Below are 21,515 nucleotides of genomic sequence, written 5' to 3'. Positions count from 1 at the left end.
GTGCTGTCAGATATTAATTATTTCTTTTTTAAAGAGAAATATCTGCCCCTTAAGCGTGAAATTTCAATTCACAAAGGAACATTTGTTATTCCCCGTCGCTTTTAATCCTTTCTTTATTAGCGTTTATCCTATGCCATTCCTTTACTTCTCGCGTTACTTTTTTTTGACGTTTTTTAAACGTAGTATTTTCTACGAATACGAAATTTCGACGAAATTTTAAGAATGAATTACGCAAAAATGCTGCTCGTCAAGACGGAAAAGACCATTTTCATTATCGAATATTTCGCTGAATTGTATCAAAAAAAAAAAAAAAATCGAAAATGGATTATACAGGGTGTCCTATTTTTTAAAAGAAAATGGTTACGAAGGTGTCATTGAGATGGAGTTCTAAAAAGTTTCATATCCGTAGCATAAAGGAGTTGGTTCCATGCTCATTGAACCAAAGTTTATGAAAAACGGTTCGCGCAACAAAATTTTGAAGTCGCGCTTCCTCCAATTTCGAGTAAAAATGAAATGTTGTAGAATTACTCAAAATTAACTTTTCAAACTAATAAAAATGCGCTGAAATTTCATAAAAATTTTAATATTTCAACGAAAGATTTTTTGGCAATTTTTGAAGAATTTTGAGCCTAAAATATGGGTCATGAGTGACAGGATTTTTGAAAAATGCCTCAGGTGACCTATCAAAATGGGTTAAAACCACCACATAAAATCAAGAATCTTTGTCAAAACTTTTTCAAAAACATTTTTGATGAATTTTAAGCCAGAAATTAGGACATGATTTTCGGGATTTTTGGAAAAGGTCTCTTGTGATCCATTTTTAAGGGCATTTTTAGATTGCACAGACTGTTGTTATTACCGTCATTTCAATTAGGTGAAGTGTTTCTTTACTTTTAGATAGGTAATACAAACACATTTTGGTGAACAAAATTTCGTTACCTACAGTCAACAAAAAAATGCAAAAAAGATCCTAAAAAAAAAAAAAAATAATAAAAAATAAAATAAAATTCAAAAATCTTTACAATTACCCGTATAGACTTTAAACAAATTCTTTACAGCCTACATTTACTCGTACATAAAAGAATAAAACACCTTGAAAAAATTGGTTTATCAAGTACCTACTTGGCTTTGTTGGAATTTGGGTAAAATTCGACACAATCATTCAATAATGAGATTAACGTGTAAGTAAGTATTAAAACCTCCGCATTGTAAAAAACCCATTCAACCAAACCGAAAAACAATTCACATAAATTGAAGGATTACACAACGTGAAAATCGATTCATTTCGAAAGCTGATCTAACAGTTAAAATCGACCCACAAAAAAACATTAAAAATGATATCTCCCTTCGTTATTATCGCGTTACCCATCATAATTAATTACATAAATATAAAAAAAATTTGAAATTATAATATATGTATTATCAACGTTGCAGATTTTATCTTGGACGGACGCGTTAAGCGGAAAATTAATGAAGCCGAGCTTATGTAGTGCAATGGCAGCTTTTTGTTATAACAAACAAATCATTTGTTAGTATGGAACAGATGTTGGAATTCTTTGCTATAGCGTCGAGCTTTGAAAAGGTATTCGAATAAAATTCCGTCGGACGTGAAAGTATTCCATCAATTTTTGCGAATCATCTCATTTATACGAGCAATACATTTAAAATACCAAGTTTATAATGCTTATTTTAATTCTATCGGGATGTGATACTGCATAAACGCGTGTCATTTACGTAAACGAATACGAAACGAAACCCTTGTACAGGAAAATGCCGCGATTGTCGAGCTTATGCTTTTATTTCATTACCTACATAGTTCGTCTTGTATGAGCAGAATTCCTTGTATGGGTAAATGCATATTATCGAACAAAGCTAAATTATTTCGCTGCAATGATTTTCTACGTACGAGTACGATTCAGTAAGCTATAGGTACAAGATGAATTTCTTTTCAGAGAAAGAAGTCATTGTTCTATATCCAAGTAGGTAAAAGGTACTTCTTTACTGACTAAAATTGTCAATTTACTTGTAAAAATTTTGCCTGAAATGTTGATGAGAATTATTTGAAAACAAAGACAATTCAAGATTTTCTGAAAGGTGCTTCAACAATGTAAGTAGGTAGGTAAGGTACCTATACTGATTTTAATATGTGATGTTGGAAGGAAGGCTAAAAAGGCAGCAATCTTACACTTGTCTTTTGTGTGATATGAACATAATAAACAGTGAAATTGATTTTCCTCTTACTCACCTCCTTGTAGCGATGGATAGATATGAAACGATGGTTCTTGCGACCACGATACCACTTTTACAAAATCTTTTATGAAAATAGGAATTGAACATTGTAAGACGGCAGTGCAACCTCGGGCAGCATTTAAAATATTTGCGATCACTTTGTACGCTTGATTTACCACTGGAACAAAATACAAAAAAATGTATAAGTAAATTATCAAAAATTAAAAAAAAAAAAATTAAGAAGAAGCTCAAATCAATATACATTTGGTTTATGAAACAATTATCGCAATAAACAATCAATTAATAGGAAGGTATTTACAACCGCAAAAATTATCAATCAAAATGGTTCCTTATCGACATAGACGACAGCTTTTTATAAAAATGTTTATTTGCCCTACCTGAAAATTATTTTTTTTTAAAAAAACGGGTAGGTATATCCATCTAATTTTCTTCAAACTCTAATTAAAATTGAAAAACTGGTTTAAAATTTAGAATTTTGTCCTTTTCGCGTAGTCTTTTTCAACAGTTCTCACTCAATGATTTTTTTTCTTTCTCAGACGAAAAATTATGAGGCAAAAAGCTTCCGTTGAAAAAAAACAGCACTGAAAAGTTGATACAAAAGCTCCTAAATTTTTTTTAAAAAGTTTAATTTGGACCGTTTATACTCGTAAATTTTTTGGCTTTTAGCCGAAGTGAAGCCTCTTTACTTTTCAGTGTCTGATTGCGTACACATGAATCCTCAGTATCGACGTGTAATGTGCAACATTTGTTTAATATCATCGTTGTAGGTTCAGTTTGGGAGGCAAAACTCCACCGCGAAGGGGGGGGGGTCAAAATTGAAAATGATTACGATTTTTGAGTTCAGCGCGAAATTTTATACCATTTTGATGGGTCGCATCGATATTATCGAATAGACAATGCATTATTGAATTCTGGGGGTGGGGGAGTGGTAATAAGCCTATTAGCGCACATAAAATCGCGTTGTGACCGTATTTTTTCGCCATTTTTGCGCAGTTGGGCTTCAAATAGCCCCGTTTAACAAACATCCAAGAATCGTTCGGTCCTGAGCCATATCCTGGACATTAGAGCCATTTTATCATCAAAAATGGCCAAAAATGCATAAAAACCCAATTCAAAGTGCCATAGAATGCAGTTGTGCAGGGTTTCACAGAAAAAAATGACATATTCGGCAACGGAAGAAATCCCCCAACACAACCCCGTCGAATTTTTTCGGTCCCGACCATGTCCCCAAATCACCTTTTTAAGGGTCATCCCCCTCCCCCGTTGTGCGGGATAAAAATTTCAAAATTGCACTTTTCTGAATGGGGCAGGTAGTACCTTCATTTTGGCAGCGCATTTTTTTTGGTCCCCGAAAAAAAAAATACAAAATCAACTTCTAGAGCACTTTTTCGTGTATGGATTATAGTCTAATATTTTTATCGTTCATTTGACGAAGCTAAAAATATTTAGAAGTGCCTCTCATAAAAAAACACCTTAAATTAGAGAAAAATCTAAGAATTTTCCAAAAAATAATGAAATTTTAACGATTTAAAAAGATTGTAATTTAACGTTATTTTATACCGTTTCAAAAAGAAAGTTTTAGGTATATAATAATGTACATAGTATACTTTCTCAAAATTGAACGATTTCATGGGATGGGAGGGGGGCACAGGGAATGACCTTTTTGAAAATAAAAACCGCACCTTGTCGAGAACACTTGATAATTATGAATTCGTATCGCTTATACCTATGCATATTTTAAGTAAGTATTCGTTGACATATTTTAACCAAGAAATTAATTTTGTTTAATTTCGAGATCTCTATTAAGTTCAACTTGGTAGCGAAGTTTAATTAAAAACGCAAAAAATTGAATTTAAATTAAGTGCATATTAAAGCAACATCGACAAAGTTGACAAATCCTTAAATAAACTGCGACCAAAGTGAAACTGAATTTGACGAAACGAAACTACACGAGCGTGACTCGTTGAAGGAATATTAAATGAAAATTCATAGATAGCCATCATTTATATCGCATCAAAACATAAAAGCGAAAGAATTTCCTTCCAAGTGAGGTACTTAGGTAAAACAGCCAGTAAACCACAATGAACACCTTTTTTACCATTGTATAAAAAAGTACCTAAGTCGAATCATACGTGCTTTAAAATTATTTTTTTCAAAGTTAGAAATGGTCCGTTACGTTATAGTAATTCGCTTTTCATTGAGTTTAAAAGTTGAACCGCTTTCAAAGTTTCAACTTAAAAAACAGAAAACGTGGTTTGTCTTTGAAGGACACGTAATGATACTTGGGAGCATGGAGAAATTCTTTGTATTTGTGGTAAACCTACCTAAAACTTTTTCAACAACAGAAGACTGCAAAGGGTGCAGGAAAAATATACCACAAGGCAGGTAATGCTGTTCATATTCACTGCACCTACCTATAATTATTAAAATATTATGTGTTCTGTAAAAACCGCCAACTACCTGCCAACATGTTCACAAGTACACGTAGGTGCCTACTTTTAAAAAGTCGTTGCTGAAAATGTTAACGTTTTATTACTTTTTTATTTCGGAGTTCGGGCCAGAGAAGTGAAGTTTAATTTACACGTTAGTGGAAAATTTTCATTCAAATGGAAACATCGCTGGAAAATTAATCAATTCATCTCACCGCTTCAAAATTAATCACTAAAAAAATTTTCAAAAGAAATGATTACCTACCTAATATTGACTACTTGCTGATATCTTAAAAAACAAATGAATAAAGATAGGTACCTATTTCATTACTTTCCATTACTTTGATTTGAAAATTTTTCCATTCGTATATATTTTGCAATAAAATTACCCAGTTCATTAAAATATTTACAGTAGGTAAGCCTCTTCGGTTTTGAAAATTTATTACACTTTGGCCACTCTGTAAATATTTTCTTGAAGAAATCTCATTTGAAACAAAATCAAAAAAAGAGGTAAGATCACGTAGAGTCTCTTTTTCACCAAACTCAACGCTTTGATATAGCAAAAGAAAAAAAAAGGAACCGAGGAAAGCTCTCGCGGCTACGAAGATTTAGTGTAACGTGAAACGCTTCAAGCTGGCGAATATACCCTTGTAACTCGATTATTTCGCACTTTCACGCACTATCAACCAAGCAAAAATTTTATGCGTACCATGGACATGCTACGAATGATGCAAGTTCTCCTTATATCACACAAATCATACACTTCCATTATAACTCGAAAAATTTAAATTATTCGGCTGAAAATGAAAAATTTCTTTTCAAGTCGTGCGTGAGATGAAATTGGTCAAAAATGATGAAACTTCATTGGAAAAAAATCGCCGGTAAAGTACGGTTAAATTCATCTTATGAACCCTCTGGAGAAGTGGTCGTAAATAATTAAATGATAAGATAAAATGGTTACTACACTGGATACGGATTGAAATTTTTTATCTAAATAAACTCGTGTACGTATCTTGAGTGAAGTGGTTTCCTGTTCCTTGGTCAATTTCACGATACACAATGTGTAATCAATAATTCACCCTAACTTCGAGTATTTAACAATGTAAGTACCTACTTCTGCTGCTGCTGAAGTTTTTTCTCCATAGAAAATCTTTTCAGAAATACCTAAGGTAAATTACTGGCAAACAAGACACTAGACAGCTATAAATTTTCTTTCAAACTGAACTGATTATGAAACGTCCAATTTTGAGGAAAATTCGATAAATCTAGAGATTATAGAACGAAAAAAAAATGTACACATGCACCTATTACGTAAATAGACATGTGTATTAAACATTACTATTTAGAAGATGAAAAGGTTTAGTTCCATCGATGTGCTATCAAAATAATGTACCTATACAATTTTTAGATAGGAAGATATGCCAAAGGTCGCCAACTCATTTGGATGCAATGAGATATAGTATGTACATCTAACATTCTTGGCGCAGAACTTTCTCACATGCAAAGACTTTATTATAACCCGTTTCTGCGGGCATCAATGGTGCTTGCTTCAAGAGTATTATTCGTAAATGGTTTCAAGTGAAGAGTACACGAAGGGAACCGAACAAGTCACTTTTTTAAACTTTTGTGTTAGGGCGTTTTAAAGTACATATCAAAATCCTCTAATTTTGTATTGAATTTGAACTTCATAAAAATAATGACTGGAAATATATCAAACAACATCCCACAAATACAACTCGAGGCATAATAGAAAAAAAATGAAGAGATACGCAACTTACAAGTTGAAAAGTCACTCTTTTCGTGAAAAAATCAAGCAAACAACCGAAAAATTAGTGTTTTGCAACAACTTGAATTCGATAAAAATCAATTATCATGATGACATAATGAAAAATTTTCACAATCTAAATACTTATTAATGTTGAAATTTTCTTCCTTTTGTCTCACATTTGGTCTCGGCTCATTTCTCTCCCCTCCTATATTTTTTAATCAAAATCCAAATGGGCTATATTTTTTACGCTTCAATGTGAATTTTACATTTCCGATTGCTTTGAAACAAATTGGAGAAAGTTTCAAAATCCAAACAGTTTTAATCATTGTTTCAATATGAAATTTTAAAATGGCACCTATTAAAATTTTCGGATATTTTTCAAATTTCTATTTATGAAATCGATGTGGAGGAAAATTTGGAAAAATGGTGGGTAATCAGTCAAATAGGTCACTTACAAGCACCAATCGCGTTTTTACACAATAAAGTTAATTTGTACAATTTTTATGGCATTTTTTTTTGAAAATTTAGAATTTTCAAAATACAACTGGAGGGTATCAAGTAAATTTTAGTTTTCCAACTTCAATTGGTAAAATTTTATGGAAATTTCAACTTTCAAGAATCCTCTGGAGGCTTTAGAACAATCGTTTTCAATCGATTTCAGACATCGAAAATAGAATACAAATACATACCAAATTTCAACTTTTTAGATTTTGGTAAAATTGTGATTTTTTAACATTTCTTACCCAAATTTGATTTTTGAAAACTTACTCACCAAAAATCAAGAAATGCACTCTAACACATGAATTTTTGGCTGGTGAAGTATTTTTGTATGCTCTATCGATTCAAATGAGCCCGGTTTGAAAATTTCTCATCCGGTTGTGGTAAGAAATTTCAAGTTCCTGAACTTCATCCCCTTTTTTCTAAACTGTCACCCCCTCCCCTTTGAAATAGCAGTATGTAGTAAAATTGGTGCTTCGCTCAAATCTTTTAAGCCACATTTTTAAATGTTTCAAAAAAAATATGTCCAAAGTACCTATTTCAAAAGAAGAAAAACATTTTTTCGAATTTAATTGAAAAAATTGGAAGATTCTGTTTCTCACTTTTCTAGATACCTACTTGAACAAATAGACGCTCCAATAAGCTCATCAGGCAAAACAATAACTTTTTCCATTCATTTGAAAATTTTGAAACTCAATTCTTTGGGTCCATCAACATTTAACATACTCGTAAGTCGTAACATGCATGGGAAAGATAAGTATAGGTACATATCGTTGATTAAAACTGAGCGTTTCAACACACAAGTCGACTTCAATATTTTGGAAAATCAAAAATTTGTATTCTAATTCCACCAATTTTGTATTTTTAAGTAATTTTATTCCTTCATCTGTACGTCATAGAAATATTTTCATCGTTCATTCTTGGGTCACTCAGTACCTATTCATTTTCAACATCTCCGAGTTCCTTCGCATATTAGGCGATTTATGGAAAAATATTCCGTTCGACTTCATCCTCATTTAGTCATTTCTCTTCTCGATGTAAGGTCGTATCTTCGATTGGCTACACGTTCGTTTTAGCCCAGTACATCGAATATTTTCTGACTTGTAAAAAAAAAATGCCCTCGTTTGATAAATATTTCGCAATTTTGAAAAGGCAAATGGCAAATACGAATTTACCGATGCTTCGAACAACGAAATTCATTCGCGTAAAAAAATGGCGTTACACCTTTTTTACAATACAAAAATTGAGGAAATTTCGTAGGGATAAAGTTTATGTACATTGTAATGGTCACTTACCTCCACGTACTTGAACATCACGACTTATAATAGAGCCGACGCTATTCGTAGCTACACATCGATAAATGGCAGAATGAACATCTTGCCTATATTCTTCAGCCGAAAAAGGCGGAAACACAAGAGTACCATTTCTCAGTACGTTTCTAATCCCAGCAATATCCACAGCTGGTGTACCATCGGTGGTTGTCCACTCTATTTTAGGGCTAGGATGACCATCTGCGGTACAGTCTATCCAACTACCGCTACTATTTGAAAATTCTATTCTAACCGGAGGTTCCATTAAAAACGACGGAGCCCTGGAGTGGTCTTCGTTATATCTAAGCATACATATCGAATGATCTGAAAGCAAACGTGAAAATTCGCCAACTTTAGTTTGAAAAATACAATCGAAGGAATAAAAACACACAGGAAGTACAGCGTATATAAAAAACAATTCTGACACGAGACGTTATATTGGCAAAGCGTCGCGGTTATTTTATGAAGTAATTTTACAGTCTAAAATGTGCACTGTGTATTTCGCTGGAAAATATTTAGCTCAATCTTCGGGGACTTCAAAAGTCGACGAATGCTGTGGTAAAGTTCTCCAAACGTTGCTGTTAAAGTGCGGCACCTTGCGGTGACATAGCAGTAATTTACGGTCCAGTGCCCGATTTAACAACAGTATTGCCGCTGTTCTGGAATAGGGATTTTCCAAATTCTGCCATATATTTTTTAAGCACCGCAATACAGATTTGTAGCAAATACAAGATGATACTCAACTTAAGGTGGTTAGAGAAGTTTTCAAAGCATGTCTTTTTACTTAATACATCCTCACATCTAAATCATTTTTAAGCTTTTGGTGAATTTATTCGCGTAATTTCTTCACGTCTTTATTTTCATTCAATTTCTCAATGAAATACAATCCTTCCAAGTTTATTATACCTATTTGCCGTAGCTATACATATTAGTCAGTTACATCTACGTATATCTAGCTATCTACCTACTTTGTTTACAAAACGTCGTTTTGTATTACCGTAGTAATTAATCCACGTCGTAATAAATGAAATTTAATTTCATAATGGTAACAGACGATTTCTTTATCCCTAGGATAAAATTTTTTAATCTCGACGTAGACTTTATTTCTACACAATTTTATGTAAATCAACCCCCACAGATACCTATAGTTCATATTTTGTTACTTGTAAAGTTGCACGTTTCAAAGAGACGTAATAAAAAATTTCGTTTTTTAATCCGTCGCGTTTTTTGATCTCAACGCGAAACAAGAAAAGAATCTCGCATTCCTACCTTTTTTTCTTGTTTTCTTTCTTCTTTTTTTTTTCGCCAACTACAAAATTCTGTAAAACGTGAAATTCAAGCTGTGTACCCGGTTTCAAATGACGTTGGAAAATATTTTTGTCGCAATGCCTCTTTAATTTGATGAGCAAAAAGATACCTCGAAGAATGTTAAGTATTTACATAAAAACAAAGGTGAAAAGAGCGCGAAAACCTCGGTTCATTGGATTTAATACGTCTAAAAAATATAATTCACGTAAAACACATTTCAGTAGCAGACAATGCTACTTTCCAGTACCCTCATAATAACCGCACATGGTCCAACTGGCAGGAAATTTAATTTGATTCATGGCTGTGTTTTCAGTTAGGTAAGTATACCCAAATTTTGGACATTTTGCACGCCGGAGATATGAGATTAAATTATTTTTCGTCCAACTTATGTGTATAATATAGTTTACATAGTAGTGAAATATTGAACAAATATTACCGCTGAAAAACGCGAATAGAAAAACACGCAGAAGAAATAAAACTACCGTAGTAATATTTCTGGAATATTTTGCAAAATATTGAAAATTGGAAAATATTTCGCTGACGCTCATTTCTCCATTTAGTTTTGAATACGTGCAATTATTTTCAAGCATATATGACATAGAGTGATGAATTGGTATAGTCGATTGTAGCATGTATATTGTATATACATAGAACAGATTTAGTTTTTCAATATATCTGTTACAATTTCACAGTCGCGAGCGTTTGAAGCTCATTTATTTTCGTTTCTCCGAGTACCATCATCGTTATTATACCCATTCGAATTGAAACAACCCCCAATAGTTTGGTTTTCATGTGTTATCGAAGCAATAGCGGTAGGTTGAAGTTCATTGATCAATTTTAAATTCAAATAAAACCAATTAAAACTTCCAATTTTTGATTACATCAAAAATTATCTAGCGAAAATGGCGAATAGATACGTACATTAAATAGGGATGGTAATTAATGAAGATTAGTATCACAGCATCAGTTTCTATCGCTCTAATTTCATGCAAAGCAGCTTTCAAAAAGGCAGGTACCCTTTTTTCAACATTCAAAACCTAATATTTGGATTTTAATAATGGAAATTTTGTCAAGTGTACTTCCTTGTTGCCCTGTACCAATAAAAGGAGAATAAACAACCTTTCCGTATACCTATGTATTACAAGCTGCATAATATATTTTTAATTTACCTCGCTCACTGAACTACCTACCTATTAAATATCAGCTCATTTTCCTCTTCCTTGCCATAGACTACACTCAAACTGACAAAATTGATTTTGCAAATGAAAAAATAGAGGTTTAGTGGAGCACATCATTTTCATAATTTTCGACTGTTTTTCAAAAATGATCAGAGAAAAAAATTTAGAATTTTCGATTTTTTTTTTTACTTATTCTCATCGTCAAAGTAGGTTTTTTTTATCTGTTTTGAAAAAAATAAACTCATCCATCATGGGTAAAAAAATCAAAGATTTTTGATTTTCTGAAATTTAAATTAGAAGGTATACCTACGAATGAGGTAGAAATATTTTCGAGTTTATATCAGTCCAGACATAAATCTTGGCAGGGTAGATGCCCTGGATGGGATTTCAAGGGTTCTCCAAATGGCGCGATTCAATTTCTTTGAATAAAAAGGTTATAAAATATGAAAAAATTGACGAATTTGGTGCAAATTTGGGCTAATATGGTATGAATAGTTGGGCTTCCTTTATGGTACATATTATTCATTTTTTTTGTGAACAATGCATAGGAATTGTTTATTAGCTCTCATCTATTATCTACGAGTTACATTCTAAGTGTACGTATAAGAAAGTTTGTTTAACTTGAAATAAAGACTATGTGGCGTTCATTAAAGCTGATTCTTTACGCCACTAAAGATATGCAATTTTATTAACTTGGCTATCATCCTGAATCCTGATAAACAGCATCAGCTTAAAAATTATTTATTAACGTCGTAAGTAATTTAATACCCGCATCCGAAATCCGTATATCTTTTAAACTCGCGTTGATGGTGTATAAATTTCATACTAAAGCCTGAATTTTGTCACCGCGTTGATGACGTATTACCAGCGGAAGTCAAAACTTATGAATTACATTTTGTCGCCTACGAAATCATACGTATAATACCTTCAAGTTGAACTTTTCAGATATTATTTCTCTATCTTTACTTCACCAACTTTTCTATAAGTTACACGCGTACTCTCGACTATTAGTAAGTAATAATTACACAGGAGGAGTTATTTTATTTTATTTTATTTTTTTCGTAGGATTGTGAGTTGCTTTGCTTTGTTTGGTTCTGAAAGCGGAATTCAAATTACACATATATTACTTTTACGTATGCCTACATCGCTGTTAGGTACTTTTTTTTTGCTACAGACGATTTCTCCGGTTCTATGCGACTAGATTTCGTCATTAATTTTGTAGAAAGTTTGCTTTTACATGTTTCACTGAATAGGAATGTTTTGCTAAGAAGTTGTATTTCTGGTCTAAACTTCATTTTCCTTTAACAAAAACCCGAATACTATAGGCTACGGTTTGATCTCAATGTTGATTTTATGCTCGACGTTGAAATAATATCAGTTACAATTTACGAGTGCCGCTTTTCTTCGTTCGCATATTGGAGGTCTATACAGTATACAGTAATTCAATTATAATCACATTTATTCTATTTTAGCATATCTTTTTAAAAAAAACTCGCTATGCTTTCTCAACCAAATTTCCTGAATATTACAGCGTTCAATAGAGAAAACTTGAAAACATATCAAATGCTTCTTTTTATCAGAAATTTAAAATTGAATTCGAGAAAAATACAAAATGTCCAATTGGAGTTTCCAAAATACGAACCAGAAGTTGCCTGCAAAGAAACTGTCGTTAATCGTTTTCTTCGATTATAGGCTCAAAGGTTCACTGGAAAAGTTCATTATCCACACCTCAGAATCAATTGTGCTGTTGAAGTTGATTTTTCGGTTTTTGAAAGTGATCCAGGTGTTTTGTTTAAGACATTACATATTAACTATTTTTTTTAAAACATAAATTTATGACCCTAGTGACTGTTTAGAAGGCAGGGAAGAATAAAATTGTGGGTTTTCAAATTTGAGGATCATAAAACAGCTGGTAAACACATTTTTAATCTCATTAGAGACGTCAACTGAGGGCACTGGTTCTAGGGAAAGATGACCAGAAGGAGCCGGATCTAAAACCTAAAATCATATTCTCGCTCATATCAAAGCATTGGCCCTAATGAAAGATCACTAGGGTTGGTAGTATAGGTCGAATCTGAAAAAAGTAAAGTAGGCACCAGACACATTTGTGTTCAGTGTCGTTGATAGAAAGTATTCGATATATTTCATGATTTTGGAATTTTTTCCTGTTTTGCCCCAATAAAATCGTGGAGGAGACCACTAATGTGGATACGACAACGATAAAAAGTAGCATATTTTGATCGAAACCCGACTCGGCCAATGTAACAGTGCGGTTTCGTTTTGCCTTCAAATCTCTACTACACGTAAACCATAATTCCAAAGATGTTAATAAAATTGCATAACCAGTTTGCCGTAAATATGCAACTGTATTATATCTATCCGACCCCGTTTTGACCGTTTTACGTTTTTACCCTTCCGAATCATCCAAGTGGCCAAAATTCAAAATTCATGTCTAGACTAATATCAACTCGAAATACATACATACCAATTACAATTTGAGAGAGATTAAAAACCTGTTTTTTTCACTCATTTTTGTCAAAGTCAGGTTTTTATAATTTGGAAAAATATGCACGCAACTCGCAAGTAAAAAAAAAATCGAAGATTTTCAATCTCTGAAATTGCTACTGTGATGTACTTCGAGTTGATATTGGTCTACACACAAATTTCGGTCAGTTGGGTGACCCTGAAGAGGGTTCAAGGATTCCCAAAATCATGCAATTCAAATTTCTTTTGTAAAAATAATTCAACATAGAAAAAATTGACAAATTTGGTCCATTACCTATTTGGGTTTATAGTGTGGTTGGCCGTTTTTAATGATAGATTTCAAGAAAAATTTTCGGTCGAAATTGATCAATTTATGCGGGAAAAATCGTGAAAAAGCAGTTTCATGCATTTTTGAAGATCTTACACCTGGTATAAAAAATTCTGAAAAAATCTTATGTTGTGCATTCAGGTGAGATTGATAAGACTACAATATTTATCTCAAGCATTTATAAAAAAGAACACTGAGAAAAATTAAAACGTATGGGGTGAAATGGATATTGAAAGTATCAAAATAACAAAAAAACAGTGTTTTACTATAGGGGCACCAACTTTAACCAGCTAAACATGAATTCAGCCTTAATTTTTTGAGAAAAATTCTTATGGTGTAAAATCGCTATAAAGTTGATGAGAAATCGTAAATTTGCTGATAGAGGACTAAATATATGGAATCAAATTATTTCAAGTCAATGAGTCAGGGAGGTTGAGAAACTCAATTCAAAACTTTTCAGGAAAAAGACCGAAGTTATTACTACGAGTCAAAAGTAGCAAAAACCCACGTTTTCCTCAAAAATGGCCCAATTTTTGTCTTGGGGGGGGGAGAGGCTAAAAGTTTTTCTAGGTTGTCTCCTACTAAAAGTGAACTTTTCTACAAATTTTCCTCGCAATCCATGAAATCTTTTTTTTTTGTCATTCCACTCTACCGTCATGAATAAAGTAGGAAAACTTAGTTCGTGATCATTTGGACACAACTCAGAGTAAAGAACCTTCCTGTTGAATTGTGCGTAGGTAAGTATTATTCAAAGCTCGAAACATAGCAAGTACCTATAATTCATTAAACAAAACATCGCTGTTGGCGTTTTCTTTGTACACAAATAATCGAAGTTTTTTGTAGAAAAATTTCCAATTTATTGAAACAATAAAAACGAATTTAATGAAACGAAACGTTTTACCTTCGCAGTTCGCTTAAGCAAATGGGTACTGAATAGGTATTGAAAACTGGACCGAATTTCGCAGTATTGTTTTTATAAAACGTTTAGTTCCGATAAGTTCAAAAAGAAAGGGAAAGGTTATAAACATAAAGTGAGAAAAAAAGTATATTCTCGGTGCTTTAATGAGCGAGCGGTAATTCTGGGCGTGGCTTTTATATTTAGTTAGAACTTTGTTCAGACTCCGCAAAAGATGCAGAAAATTTTCTTACGGCGACGACGAAGAGTTCATACCCTCTTAAACCTTTCGATACTCGTTGTCACCGCCGCCACGCTATAACTTCCTGGCGAAAGTTCTGCACTAAGTAATTTAACGTTGATATAATTACTTTTGCGCAATTAACAAAACCAGCTTAGAATCCATTAAAGAGTCGGACTACACCGCACGGAGACGAGAGTGGGAAAAAATGATTATTTATGAAAATGATTATAATAACGGGCAAATGGAAAAGAAAAATTAAAACGAATAATTAATTTCTTTCATTGTGCTAGAGATTTCCATCCACGAAGATTTACCAACGAGAAAAAAAACACACCGAGTATTCGATTTTCAAACCAAATTAAATAAATAAATTTTTTTCAAAAAAAAAAAAAAACGTTATAGGCTACGTGCTGAATGGTAACGAGATTGCCTTGCCATTATAACCCCATTTTAAGATTTCATATTTTATTGCGTGAATATGTTTTTAATTAAAAACTTGAAAAAAAAACTCTATTTGACTTAGGTTTAATTAGATGAATACGAGGTAATAATTTTTCGCGTTTTTCTTTTCATTAATCGTGTATGTTTATGAATGAAGGATTAATAAAACGCCGTGTAGTTGACATGTTCGCACCGGTTACATGACCTGGATTTGAAAACTATACGCCCTGATGGTGGACATTATTTGTGACAATGCTATCGCATTTATCTACCTTTCTCGTATTAGCTATGGAAATTAAATTCGCTGCGATTTGTATTATAACTCTTTAACCCTTCGGGTTTTGTCATGAAATTGACATGTCATAAAAGATGGTATACGTCGGTGAGCGAAAAACTATGCTATATAACTATATGCTACAGTAGAATATACAGTATACAACTCGGTTCTGCGAACGATTAAATTCATATCGCAGGTTTCAAATTACCGTGCTATATTACGTTGTATACAAATATCCTATTTTAGCTTATATACACTAACCTACCATCGCCACATACGTTACAATCAAATTTTGTATAGCCGGCAATTATAATTACCTGCAAACGGTATTACCTACCTTGGGACCTTTTCGATGCCGACTACCGCTTAAGGCTAGGTCTACATACCCATACGAACGGAAAATTATTTTATACACGGTAGGTAGCGGAATTTCACCAAGCGAAAAACTCGCAAAATTTGTTTCCAAACTGAGTTAATATACCTACAATATACATCATACCATACCATTTTTCCAATCATATTAAGTAAACCTTTAATAAGGCGGTGATAAAAACTAAATCAAATTTTCAATTAAAGCCCTTCATTTTCTTAATACAAAAAAAAAGGAATAAATTAAATGATGCTCTAAGCGTTTTGCGTATAATTTTATTGAATGAGGTGAATCCTCGCCTTGCAAACAAGTTTAAATGAAAAAATTATGTTAAAAGGGAAAGTTCAAAATGTTTTAGAACTTTTGTCAGGTAGTTGGTTGTAGATAGCAGCTTTTAAAATGCAGAAAAATTCTTCGATTCGGCTTTTCGCTCCGTTTATTCGCGTTATTTATTCAAATTGAATTAAAATCTTTTTTAAGGAAAGGAGCGAAACACTTATGAAAAAATCAATCACCTTTGCGCGCGATAATAATTTTATTAAAAGATATCGTCGGCGTCGTGTAATTTTTTACTCGCTGGGAAGACGTTTTGAAAATCTTTTCTGTGTTGTTTCGAAGCGTCGGGGTCGTAAAATAAAAAATTGATATTGTTCGAGATGAATACGCTAAAAAACACGAAGGTATTTTTCTTGCGAGGATTTAATAAAATTTGGTGCTGGCAATTTCTGCTTTTGATGGTGCTGTGATAATTAATTTTTAACAGAGCGTAGAAATATGGTTACGTACGGGTTACAAGGAGTTGTTTTTCAAAAGTGTGAGGAATATTTCAAGCTTTACAATTTTGATTATTTATACTGCGCGTCTTCACCTGCACTTTTTCAATATCTTATCAACCAGAAACAAAAATGCAGTCAAACCTGCTCATGACCAACTCACTCTTTTTTAATGAGTTAGGTATATGCTTACGTATCTTTGATGGTGTGGTAAAATATTATTGTCATTAATTCGAAAAAATGTAATTTGGACATTTAAATGGCAAATTTTTATCCAAGTGCATATTTTATCCTCCCTGAAATGATTGAAACATTAAAACCTGAAAATTTTGACTCCATCTCCATTTCTCAAAAAATGAAATATTTGAAAAATAGTCCTTTTAAAAGTTCTGGGTTTGCACAACTTTTTTATACTACCCTGCTGGTTTGATACCAGGATGCGTCATTTGTCAACTTCTTTCGAATTTCAATGGAGCCTGGCAAAAAATCATGGTCAAATGATTTCAATAAGACGCCGGAAAATTTTTTTTGGTCAACGTTTGACCCTAGTCTCTCTCCGGCTCGAATTCAAAGTTTTCAAAATTTAAAAAAATTCAATTTTTTCAATTTTTTCAATTTTTTTTTTTTAGTTCACGCGGTGTCTTGCCATCTTTAGTACTTGTACATGATTGCTATTAGGCCGTTAGAAAAGTTCAAAGTTCATTTTTTACCAAATACAGGAGTTCTCAAAATTTTCATTTTTTCTTTCAGAGTACGTATGATAATTTTGTAATAATCTCCGGGCGATAGTAAAATTAGAATTGAACAACTGACATTTGTATGTGATAGTACACCACACATTAACACGAGTACATTAGGGTACTACAAAATTTTTTAAAACTTTGAGCTCAAGGCGGGGGGGGGGGTAAGGGAGGTCAAATGTTGACCAAAATAAAAAACCACCTTATTTGATACTTTGCGCTTTTTTCTCCATTTTTTAGCCATTAAAATTTTATAAGTAGGTATAATCTCTGTTTTTGGATTTTTTTTTTGGGGGGGGGGGTGTTTATAATTACAAGATTATTACACCCGTATTGGGGGGGGGGTAGATTTGGTTTGTGAGGTTGATGTTTTTTATTAGGGAGATGAATTTTTGTATTTCAGAGGGTTCGTCAGGGATAGTAGGTGGGTTTTCTTTTATCTGTAGAGTGAGTCTATTTTGTTTCAGTTGGGGATAGTTGAAAAGTATGTGTTGAATGGATGTGGGTTTGTTACTGCAAAATTGGCATGGAGGTTTTGGTTCTTTTTGGTATAAGTGGTTATGAGTAGGTAATTTTTGTGTGGCCTATTCTTAGTCTACTGATGAGAATTTCTTCTTTTCTGTTCAAGTGGCCTAGATTTTTCCAGGGGAGGGTGGTTTTCTTATGTTGGAAGAGTTTGTTTGAAGTTTGTTGTGACCAAAAGTTCTGCCAGTTGGTAAATGTGTTACGAGTGATTAGAGATTTAATATCATCAGGAGTGAGAGAGGAAAGAGGGGAGGGGGCAGCGGCTGTTTTTGCTAGTCTATCAACAGTTCCGTTTCCAGTGATACCTATGTGGCTGGGAACATACATTATAAGCTAATTGAGTAATCATAATTTTGGAGGTTAAAAAGAAACTTAGATATGTATGTCTTGGACTATGGGATGGTCAGAAAAAATGTTTTGAATGGATAGTAGTGAACTTAGTGAGTCGCTTTGGATTAATAATTTTTTATTTCCTGATTGAATGGAAATTATATCTACATATTAGGCAATGTTTTATGGCAGTGAGTTCAGCAGTAAAAATTGAGGCACAGTTGTGAATTTTGAAACTGAGAACTTTGTCATCAATTGAGTAAGCATAACCAGTATGAATGTTAGAAATTTTTGAACCATCTGTGAAGTATAAGTTATATTCTGTATAGTTTGATAAAAGTTCTAAGTAATGACTCTTGATTAATAATGGGAAGTGATCATGTTTTGGGTAGTTTTTTAAATAGAATTTCATCTGTATAGGTTTGAGAGACCAAGGGGAATAAGATATTGGTTTATGGATAAGGTTTTCTAGGTCAATTTGTACGTTGTTCATATTTTCGATAAATTCTGGGATTAGACCTGACGTATAAAGGAAATGCTGAGAGCTGTAGACATTGAGTAATTTTTGAAGAGGGTGAGATGGATTATTAGCAACAGTAGTTGAGAATTTGTTTGTCATGAGAATTTTCTTAAAATCAGGAGGAAGCTCTGCAGCTTCACAATAAATTCTATTAATTGGAGAAGAATAGAGAGCACCTATGCAGATGCGCAAGGATGAATTTTTAACAGTTTTGAGAATGTTATTTGATTTTCGGATAAATTTTTCTCGAGTGATGTAAGTAGAATTAAAAGAAACAAATCTGAAAAAATCTTGACATTTTTATTCTCTTTCCTTAAAAATTAATAAATAGGTATGAGAAAAAATTCTCTTTTTCCATTTTCCAATTCAACTTTGAAATTATCCATTTAGGTACTTTTCATTCTTTTGGAAATTTGATTTTTTTCTTTGGCGATACTTATATAGAATTTAAAGAAAACGATTGTCAAAAGTTTTGAATCTCGCCCCTTTCCCGCCACCCCCGTGAAAGATATTGAAGTTTCTCCTCCAAATGAATTCAAAACTGAAATGTTATACTTATTCATGCTCTCTATCTAACCCCCTCCTGTTCTCCCGTCTCAATACATTTGAAACCATTTTGAATCACTTTGGGCAGTTTTGGAGCCTCCCGAAAATCGACGACAATTACCTACAGTTTTCACAAAATTTTAGGAATTGGGCTAGGTGAAATTTGAAGGGTACCTAATACTGTTATTTTGACGTGCTAAGTCGATTGAAAATATTTTCAAATCATTCTGGAACCTCCAACCGTATTTTGGAAATTACAAATTTTCAAAAAAATGCCATAAACATTGCCCAAATCAACTTTAGTACATAGATAATAATGTATAAAAGTAAGAATTTTACGGTTTTTTGAAAATTAAAGTCTGTATTCTTCTGTGGCGTGACCGAAAATGAGCCCTGTGCTAGCGGAATGTCACAAATAGGTATCTAATGGGAATTTCTAGTAGGTGAAGGTAGGTACAAAAACAATGTACCTACTTAATACATATTTCTAATATTCTGAAAAAAGAATTTTTGGAATTGTCGATACCTACTTCATGCAACTACGTTGTACATATTTTATGTTCAAGGAAACTCTCACATCGCATCGCCTCGGTTACAAATGTTAATAAATCCTTCACAAATCCGGACACCTGTCAAGACGTTCAAATGTTTTTCAATAAGCATGATAAAAACGAATCGTGAGTAAGTAAAAAAAGTACCTACTCCCATTTCATAAGTAGGTATGGTACCCACTCAAATTCATATGATACATTTCATATATTTAATTCGAAACAATTTTCCTAACAGACTACAAGTTTCCACATCATGCTTATTCGTAACTACATACGTACCTTAACCTATACCAAATAAAAATATCATCCATATGGGTATAACTAGATAGGTAGGTAGGCTCCAAGAATTTAGGATATCAACACAACGCATAAATACCATTTGACATATTATACTCGTATATAAAGTTTATGAAACGCACATTACAAAAACATTATTTATTTATCTCATTGAAAGAATAGCCATAGTGCCTCGGAAAAGAAAACATTCGCAGTTGGGTTTTCCAGCAGCGAACATATGTCGTATTTTTCAAATATACGTACCTTTTACCTCGGCGAAATTACTTTCCAATAAAAGAAAATCCAGACAAGCTACGCAGTAATAATATTATAAAACGCTATTAGATGTTCTGAGTATCACTGAGCAAAATTTCACGTTATCTAGTGTAGGGAGATTTCCCGAAGGAACCTAGCCAAGCCACAACTTATTTGCTTTTTTTCTTCTAAGACTTTCTATTACGACGGATATCTGAAATTCTAAAGAAACTGATTTGTCCTTACAAAACCCACTAGATGAGCGCTGCTGAGACGTTCTTTTTTCTCTCCTCGCTGTAACACTTTAATAACTACTTTCTTCGAGTTCTCATACACCAAGTCGTTTTGAAAGAAACATATCCTTTTTGCTTTTGTTGCGAAAGATTTTATAATGTCTACGAATACATAAAGTGCTCTTCAAACTATGTGTTTTATTCTTCATTCTATTCAATACGGTACATTATTTTACGTAAGATTTTTAGATACTGTACTATAAGTATGTCTTCGCTAGCAGTGTTTTATTTTTGAAATACGAGCGTATATTACACAGCCAAATTAATATCGATAACCAACGTTAGATTCTCACGAAACAACGCGATAAATATTAGCCACCTTGAAAAATACATAGCAGTTCTTATCGATGTCAGATTCAGTTTCCACTCCATAACTATTCAGTCGAAGCTATTCCGGTGAAAAAAAAGTATAGGTTTAGATACCATACGAACAGCTGGAAAAAGTGTAAGTTGGTATCGATACCTCATAAATAAATAAATACATCAATTTGTGACACCACTTTAACGAAAAAAAAAAAAGAATCTGTATATTTTTCTGGATAAACGTAAACGAAGATGATTTACGCTTATGATTTCAAGTAGAAAATGTGTTGGATCTTTACTACTTTCGAGGGTGTTTTAAAACATCACCGACGTCAGCGTGTACTTTGAAAGATGGTCGATAAAGGTTTACATTGATAAAGAATTGTATGTATCGTAACCAACCGTTTATTGGAAAACGAAAAGGTGACGAATTGTTGATTGATGAAGACGAAATGATTAATGAATGAGACGAATAAACCCTAAGTTGAGTAAATTACATGGCTAAAAGCTCAAATACGAAAGTATTCGAAACGTAGGAAAGAACAGCATTTTATATTGAATCATCATTATTGAAAACATATCAACTGTAGTGATGCATGTATCTCTACCTACCTAGCACCTAC

General features: G+C 32.9%; 1 protein-coding gene across 1 annotated transcript in view; it reads right to left on the bottom strand.

Moving 5' to 3' along the window:
• Dscam2 (Down syndrome cell adhesion molecule 2) overlaps positions 1 to 21,515 on the bottom strand; it is a 108,561-nt gene that overhangs the window by 38,082 nt on the left and 48,964 nt on the right. The window contains exons 2-3 of the mRNA XM_065354065.1: positions 8,241 to 8,579; positions 2,246 to 2,407 (exon numbers count right to left, since the gene is read on the bottom strand). Of these exons, the coding sequence (XP_065210137.1) occupies positions 2,246 to 2,407; positions 8,241 to 8,579 (501 nt within the window). The remainder of the gene's footprint in view (positions 1 to 2,245; positions 2,408 to 8,240; positions 8,580 to 21,515) is intronic.

Source organism: Planococcus citri, chromosome 3 (assembly GCF_950023065.1).
Source record: "Planococcus citri chromosome 3, ihPlaCitr1.1, whole genome shotgun sequence".
Lineage (NCBI taxonomy): Eukaryota > Metazoa > Arthropoda > Insecta > Hemiptera > Pseudococcidae > Planococcus > Planococcus citri.
This window is presented reverse-complemented; position numbering and strand designations above follow the sequence as displayed.